Raw genomic sequence first — 8,434 nt, 5'->3', positions numbered from 1 at the left:
TAACTTGATAGCAGAGGATTTTATTGTTTATTACTGTGCTGGAGACTCACAGCGTCACAGGAGTGAGAAACATCATTTTCAGAGAAGTTACAGAGATGACATTTAACTCATCAACATACTGGAAGATTGAGTAAAGCTGCTTCACTGTGAGATTGTTTTTGTGAAGACTCTGTCTCCAGTTTTACATTGAATATTTTGTCTGTCCATGTGTACATGCCAATGTGACTATTTTCATCGGCCTTGTCTAAATAGAGTTTTTAAGGAATGAAAAACACATCAAACTTTATATTTGTCTTATAAATAATATTTTTTATTGGAATTATCTCCATTTTTAAATTGTTATTACTGATTGCCACAGTGTGATTTCTTATAATCTGTCAGCATTCATCTATGTGTAAAGCAAACTTCCTGACACTCTGCTATAAAGACTTGAAATCATGGTGTCAGTTAAAGCAGAAGAAAAGTTCTTATCAGATTATCTTGAGTACCAAAATGTTCTCTGTGGCTCTGCTGCTCCTGCTGGCTGCTGGATCCTGTGAGTCTCACTGGAAAGAAACACTGACAGGATGATCACAGCAAACTGACTGGTGCTGTCACATAAAACATGTTTTCTCCACAGGTGTGAAGTGTGAGCAGCTGACACAGCCAGCCTCTGTAAATGTGCAGCCAGGTCAGCATCTGACCATCACCTGTCAGGTCTCTTATTCTCTTAGCAGCGATTGGACAGCTTGGATCAGACAGCCTGCAGGGAAAGGACCGGAGTGGATTGGGGTGAAAAGTACTGGGAGCTCTCACTATAAAGATTCACTAAAGAGCAAGTTCAGCATTGACTTGGACACTTCAAGCAACACAGTGACTGTAAATGGACAGAATATAGAGCCTGAAGACACTGCTGTGTATTACTGTGTCAGAGAGTCACAGTAACACATAACATCAGCAGACCTGAACAAGAAGCCATCAGAGGAGGAGCTCCAAGACCAATAATGAATTGAAGGGTCTATTTACTCAAAACAAAAATAGAAAAAAATTTGGAAATTCCTTATTGTGTTGCTATTCTTGATCGAGGTAGTCATAGCAACAAATTATGCTCACAGCAGTTAAGCACCAGTTTACCATCTCCAACGGAAACAACAGCAAGCAGCTGTATCTGTAGATGAGCAGCTTAACATCAGAAAACTCTGTTTATTAATGTCCTCAAGAGACACAAAGCAAAGACCCTATCCTTTCATAACTTGTTAGAATGGTTTTATTATTATTTTATTTATTTTGTTTTATTATTTGTTATGAAAAACAAATTTTACAATCTAATGATGCAGTAATTTTCTTTTCCTTCAGATTCAATGCAATACAAAAACAGAATAGAAAAATGATTCAAAATAATCTGTGCTATTTTATATAAATGCAAACTCTGTTCTGTTATGTTGCGTATTTATGGAGTCTGCAGCAGAGAGACCCTACAGTAAATGGACAGAATATTCAGCCCGAATACACTCATGTGTATTACAGGACCACAGTCACATTCACAGAAAGAAAAATCTCTAAGACTCTAATAAATTCCTGTCGTTTCTGTTTACTTTTTAAAACTCCTTAGCAAGAACCTTTTTGTGAGTTTATAAGTATTGATAAAGCTCTGAAATAAAAGGCCAGTACATGAAACTGAATTCACTGATCAATGTTGTTATAAACTGATTAATTTATGACATAAATTACTTTTGTTAAAAAATATTTTTGTTTGCGAGCTTGTATTTATTTATTATATTGTACACTTCAATCTATAAACCAATAAGCTGTGCAAAGTACAGAGATATAGAACATAACATTTACATGTACATTAAATATTATAACATTTTTTTAAATGACAAAAAGTGTTTTTTTCTTTCTATTTTATCAGCAATCAAGTCAGACTTTGTCTTGTTGTATGGATTCAACGTACAGAGTCAAGCAAGGTCGTAACCACTGAAGTTCTCCTCTTCCTCTCATATTGATGTCTGCACTGTAGACTGCGCAGAGATAAATGGCTTAAACATTGATCAGAAATTATATTTGGCTTGCTTTTCTCATTCTTATTCCAGCAGCCAAAAGGCAAAGAGGCAGAGTTCACCCTGGAGAGGTCAATAATCTGTCACGGGGCAAGTTGTAATTCTCCTTTTAAAATTCAGGTTTTGATGAATGAAATACCCTTCAACCTCAGAGTTATTTTTTAACATTGTTTAAGTTTTTCATCTTTTAAAAATGTTAAAAACACAGTCTCTATTAGTGCTTGAACAATCAATGCATCTCTAATCATGTATCAGCATCCATCTGTATGCAAAGTAAGCTCCCCCACTGACTTGATATAATGCTGCAGGTTGCAAAAGAAGAATAGAAGCTCCTGGGAGATCACCTTCAGCACCAACATGTTCTCTGTAGCTCTGCTGCTGCTGCTGCTGGCTGCTGGATCCTGTGAGTCTTACTGAACACAAACACTGACAGCATGAAAACTACACACTTTTAATTTAACTGCATTCAATGTGTTTTTTCCACAGGTGTAAACTGTGAGCAGCTGACACAGTCACCCTCTGTTATACTGCAGCCAGGTCAGCGTCTGACCATCACCTGTCAGGTCTCTTATTCTCTTGGCTTGTTGACAGGTTGGATCAGGCAGCCTGCAGGGAAAGGACTGGAGTGGATTGGTGTGAAATGTACTGGGGGCTCTTACTATAAAGATTCACTAAAGAGCAAGTTCAGCATTGACTTGGACACTTCAAGCAAGACAGTGACTCTAAATGGTCAGAACATGCAGCCTGAAGACTCTGCTGTGTATTACTGTGCCAGAGAGTCACAGTAACACAAACTGTTAAGACCCCTGAACAAAAACCTCTCAGGGCCTGAACAACTGTAGCATGAAGCCACCAGAGGAGGAGCTCTAAGACCATGAATGAATTTAAGATGTTTTTCTAAGAAACTTACTCTTGTTGTAGTCTCATAACTGTTTAAATATGGTGGGTTTAAATGATGAGTAACAAACGCTTGAATAAAATAATTGGGTAAACAAAACTTAAAGACTCCTTGTCTTTACTTCTGTTATTCAAGGTAATCAGTAATTAATCAATGCTCAGATATAATGTGGGATTATAGCAACAGCTACCGTATAGTCCAATCACATCACATAAAGTGCATTAAGCAGCCATTTTATTAGGTGTTTTAGAAACTGCTGACCTGCCATGAATGGTCTGAAAAACAGAAAATATTCAGTGAGTGGCAGGAGAAAAGGCCTCGCTGATGTCAGAGGAAAATTTCCAGACATCTTTGAGCCGAAATCAACAGTAACTCAAATAACCACTCAATACAACCAAGATATGCAGAAGAACATCTGAACCTTTCAGCAGATGAGCAACAGCTGAAGATTTGTTGCAGTTAAACCTGTTCTGAGAACACGTGTTTATATTTGCTTTAAATTGAAGAGCAATTTCACTGCTGCTGTTGACTGTGTGTTATTGTATATAGTCTCTCATACATATTTGAAAATAGTTTGAAGTAATTTGACTGAAAACATTAAAAATGCTGGACAGGAAAGTGAGAGCTCTAGAGTTCTAACTGATAAAAGTACAGCTGTTTTGATGAGTTGTGCGAGCAGTATGAACAGAAACAAAAGGAGTGTGTAAAAGCAGGCTGATGTTACTTCTACTAATAAAGAGTATTGAGAATGTTTTTGTTCTTTTCTGGGTCAAATGCGACTGTTATCTGTTCAGATGGATTTTAGATCTATGATTTTGGGTCAAACAAAGGAAATCTGCATCTGTAAGGAATATTAAGCAGTGTGCGAGTCATGTCTGAGTGTGCGTACACAAATACAGCTTTGTGTACGTAGCTGAATGTTTAGTCAAAACTATAAATAAAAAAAACAAATGAAAATAAGGTCATGTGGTTTTATTTCATATTTAAAAAAAAATGTTTAAGGAGACGTAGCCACATAAAAATAAATTAAAAATAACTGGTATAACTGGGTATAGTATTCTGTGTTTGTCTGATATCAGACAAACACTGAAAAACAATCTCTCAGAAGAGATCCTTGATCTTAAGGTTTTTATTTCCTCGTTAAGCCAGCTTATTAAAAATTTTATGAATGGTTGACCTGAGGAAAAAGTATAGTTTCTGCAGTCAGAAGGTTGGCCTGAATAATTCAAAATGTGGAGTGTTGACTTGAAGGAGAGGATGTGTGTTTGTCTTTGAGGAGGAGGAGCTGATGCAAACTATGATCTCTACCATGTTTAAAGACATGATGCAGAATATAAGACAGGGAATACACGATTAACCACCACTGTACACGGAGCAGAGACAAATGGCCTTGGCAATGAATCATCCGATGTTTATGGTTGTTTTTCTGATCCTTTCAATTTACTGGGCTGGTAAGGGAAGTGCAGTCGTTTTACTAACATTGTTGTGAAAGTGAAATGATAAGCTTGGAAAACAGTCACTAATTATTCTTGTTTGTCTGTAGGTACTGAGAGCCAAACACTGACAGAGTCTGAATCAGTGGTTAAAAGGCCTGGAGACTCCCACAGACTCACCTGTACATACTCAGGGTTCAGTGGTGATATTCATGCTGCTTGGATCAGACAGGCTGCTGGAAAAGGACCTGAGTGGATTGCTTGGATCTACTATACTGGTAGTGAGATCTCCTACTCTCAGTCAGTCAGAGGCCGGTTTACCATCTCCAGAGACAACAGCAGAAAGCAGGTGTATCTGCAGATGAACAGCCTGACAACTGAGGATTCAGCTGTTTATTATTGTGCTCGAGAGTCACAGTGACACAAGAGGAAGAAACGCTGTACAAAAACTCAGCACATCAAATCAAGTCAGAAAAACAAAACAGTGCTCAGTTTGCTTTCTGCAGTTCACTTTGAAAAATTATTAAAGATCAGCGCACCGAAAGAAAGAAATAATACGGGATTATCAGGACCTCATATCATTAAAAATCGTATCTTGTGTGTGCTCATTTGATCTATGTTATTTTATAACATAATAATAATAATAATATAATCGGAACTAATGTTGGGAATTATAATTTTCTTTTGCATACACCAAAACATTTTTAGAACTGCCAGTTTTAAAATTTGAATTTGAAATTTGTCAGCAAACTTCCTCACTCACTGTTATATTTATCCTAAACAAGTGTTGTTAAACCTAAATAAATTCTCCCTGTTCACTGAAACATTTATTAATGATGTCTTGATAAATGTTCAATCATCCAGGTTAGGAAATCCCCAAAAGTTGTTTCTGTTCATCTGGACGTAACGTTTTCAGTGGGAGAAACTCATCAGAGTGACATTTTCAGTCTCAGCTGACTGCAGGTTTTCCCAACCTTATAAACAGTACATTTGCACAATGACTCAAACTAGCACCACTGATAAACAATGAGCTCTGAGATCAGTTTCTTCATCATTAATATGGAAATAGTCATTCACTTTGACCAACAACCACTGACCAAAGACCATGGATGAGTGACGAAATGTTTGTCATCCACGGTCCACTGAAAACGCAATGTCCAGATGAACAGAATCAACTTTTTGGGATTTATTAATGATTAATCATTATTTATTAATGTCAGAGGTCAGACTATTTACACAGATATGTAGATCAAAATCAGAACTTAACAGAAACTTATTATGGGGACCTTGGTCAAAGTTTGAATGGTATGAACAGTTTATAAGGGTTTAAACTAATATTTACTTGTACATTTTTATAGCATATTAGAATAATTCATTTTTGTTTCCTGTGGAATTGATGCAAAAGCCTGATTTATTTCTTTTCTACTTATCTGACTTCAGTAAAGCTGACAGCGAGTTAAGGACATGCAGTTTAACAGTATGGACTACAGGACAGGACTGCTGCTGTTAACTATCTGCTGGGCTGGTGGTTAAGAATACGTAGCTACATAAATATCAATAATGTTAAAGATCCATGCTACATATTTTCTGAAATCAAAAGTGTTGTTTTTATTTAAAAAAAAATCAAACTCAGTCATACTGTGCGAGTTTAATTACAGGACTTTGTTTTATCACGTCCAGTGATTCTTTTCCTTCTCCCTAATCTTAATGATATTTTATACTGGGACTGTCAAGCAGTGTGTCTGTAGTGCTGTTAGGTTTTCCTTACAAATCCTTACAGCACTTGGGTGATACAGTGTGTGTGTACTAATACCCTGCTCCAGTCCTGCTGCTGGTGAGCCCGATGGTTGTTCCTTACTCACACTCACCTCAGAGGAGGCTCATAGGTCCACATGTTTCCAATAGGATAGCAACTCAGATGGATTTGTTTAAGTTTTGATACATTTCTGTTTAAACACTCAAATTCCTACGGGGTGATCGTGGCTCAAGAGTTGGGAGTTCATCTTGTAATCGGAAGGTTGCCGGTCCGAGCCCCGGCTCGGACAGTCTCGGTTGTTGTGTCCTTGGGCAAGACACCTCACCCGTTGCCTACTGGTGGTGGTCAGAGGGCCCGGTGGCGCCAGTGTCCGGCTGCCAGGGTGGCTGTGGCTGCAATGTAGCTTGCCAGCACCAGTGTGTGAATTGGTGAATGACTGGATGTGTAAAGTGCTTTGGGGTCCTTGGACTAATGAAGCGCTATACAAATACGGGCCATTTACCATTTCTTAATGCCCAGTGTATCATATTTGATACATACAGTTTTTGTGTTTTTGAGACATCTACATCATCAGTGCGGTTCCTCCCCCAAATAAAAAACTAAATAAATTTCACATTTTAAAGCAAAAAAACTGCACAAAACAACGCTGGATGTAGCAAATATGATACACAATAAAATTCATATGTTTTTTTTTAATAAATATATTTTTTTATTGCCAAATGGTTTAATTTGAATTATCTGACAGTTAATTCATGATTTAGGCTTTAAAAGTTTAATGTTTGAATTCTCCTTGCCCCCTTTTGAAATATGTCTCATCAAATTCTGTAGTCATGAATGCAAAGTTTCTTTTTATGTTGAAACTCTGACGTCTCTTACTGTGATAGTCATCAAACCTGTAGTTTCCTGTGTGCCGAGGTGCCACTGTTGCAACAAAGGTTCACAGTTCTCCTGCTTCTTTCAGTTTTAACTCTGCACCAAAACACTCGGAGGTAACAGAAAACATCCAGCTAACTTCTCAGTGTGGTATTTTTTGGAGGCGAAAGTAATTGATCATCAATCACCAGCCACAGAGAGCTTTCACTTCATATACATTTCAAACTTTTGCATCTGAAATCCAAATGATCTTACTTAGCTAATGTACTTTAAGATTTTGTTTATTTATTTACATGACAATGAAAAAATGAAAATACTGCAAATGGACTTAAATATATGATATTCAGTAACTGAACTTAACTAGTTGCTTTTGCTGTGGATTTTTGTGTTAATAAACTCTGCAACCAGGTCAGCTGTGGTCAAGCTATTTTATTACTGCATGCAGCAGAGCAAATGCACACATCAAAACATCACGGTTATACAGTCATAAGAGCGCTAACCTTGGGGCGTCACAGTGTCCCTTTTATAACATCGCACAAACTCTCTGTATGTCTCACCCAGGCTGCTGCTGGACAGGGAAGACTCCCACTATCATTTCCCAGATGCTGGCCTTCCTGAGAGTTCATCATTCTGAGCGATAGTGAAACATCCTTAGGCTTTGCTAAGCTGTTTTTCAGCAGGTCATACTGACACATACACATACTTCATGTAAGCAAACAAAGGTTATACAAAAATCCTACAGTGAAGTTATAAACACCTAAATGTAAATGTGAGGGTAAACTAAAATTTTCTCCATTACACTTTCCAGAGCAAATTTAAGTATTAAAATAAGTTGTGAAAAAAGGTATTATGACCTTTTAATTAGTTAGGAAACATGTTATTTTATTAGTTATTTAGGCAACTATCAGTTAGTTTGACAATGACTGACTTGAAGTTGTGTTTCTGATGTCCGGAAATGATTTTATTTCTCTTTGGCTTCACCAGTTTGTTAAAAGGAACTTTAAGGGCTCTTAATGGCACTGTTGTGCCCTTGAAACCAAGATTTCCAGTAGCTACTGCTGCACATAAATGGTTTACAGCTGAGTCCTCATATTACACACAAGTGCTGCAGAAATAATGAATTACAGGGACTGGATCCATATAATGCACACAAATACCATCAGCATGTTGCCAGTGGAACATAAATTTTGGGTCATATACTTATTATACCAGTCAACACAGCACATACCGCTTTCTTTTCTTTCTTTCTTTTGATGTAATGCAAGTTTTAATATTTGAAAATGTATGTATTATAAAGTAAAAATAAACTATAATCAAAAACAAGAAAATGATACTTTTCTGTTTTTTCAAGTTTTTACTTTGAGAAAACTGGTATTTGTCAGTGAGGAGGAGGAGTCGATGCAAATCCCATTCTTTCAGTTCATTTATATATGTT

At 37.0% G+C, this 8,434-nt stretch overlaps 2 gene segments (V, D, J or C); both read left to right on the top strand.

Annotated features, from left to right (window-relative positions):
• The first annotated feature begins 462 nt into the window (after nucleotides 1-462).
• On the top strand, nucleotides 463-924 carry LOC102207278 (Ig heavy chain V region 5A-like). The segment is given in 2 exon segments: nucleotides 463-535; nucleotides 620-924. Coding segments are annotated over 2 exon segments (348 nt in total).
• Nucleotides 925-2,373: 1,449 nt separating this feature from the next.
• Nucleotides 2,374-2,827, top strand: LOC102207574 (Ig heavy chain V region 5A-like). The segment is given in 2 exon segments: nucleotides 2,374-2,442; nucleotides 2,526-2,827. Coding segments are annotated over 2 exon segments (348 nt in total).
• Nucleotides 2,828-8,434: the final 5,607 nt, after the last annotated feature.

The sequence above is a fragment of the Pundamilia nyererei genome, unplaced genomic scaffold (genome assembly GCF_000239375.1).
Source record: "Pundamilia nyererei isolate P.nyererei 1_Seehausen unplaced genomic scaffold, PunNye1.0 scaffold00321, whole genome shotgun sequence".
In the NCBI taxonomy this organism is placed as follows: Eukaryota; Metazoa; Chordata; class Actinopteri; order Cichliformes; family Cichlidae; genus Pundamilia; species Pundamilia nyererei.
This window is presented reverse-complemented; position numbering and strand designations above follow the sequence as displayed.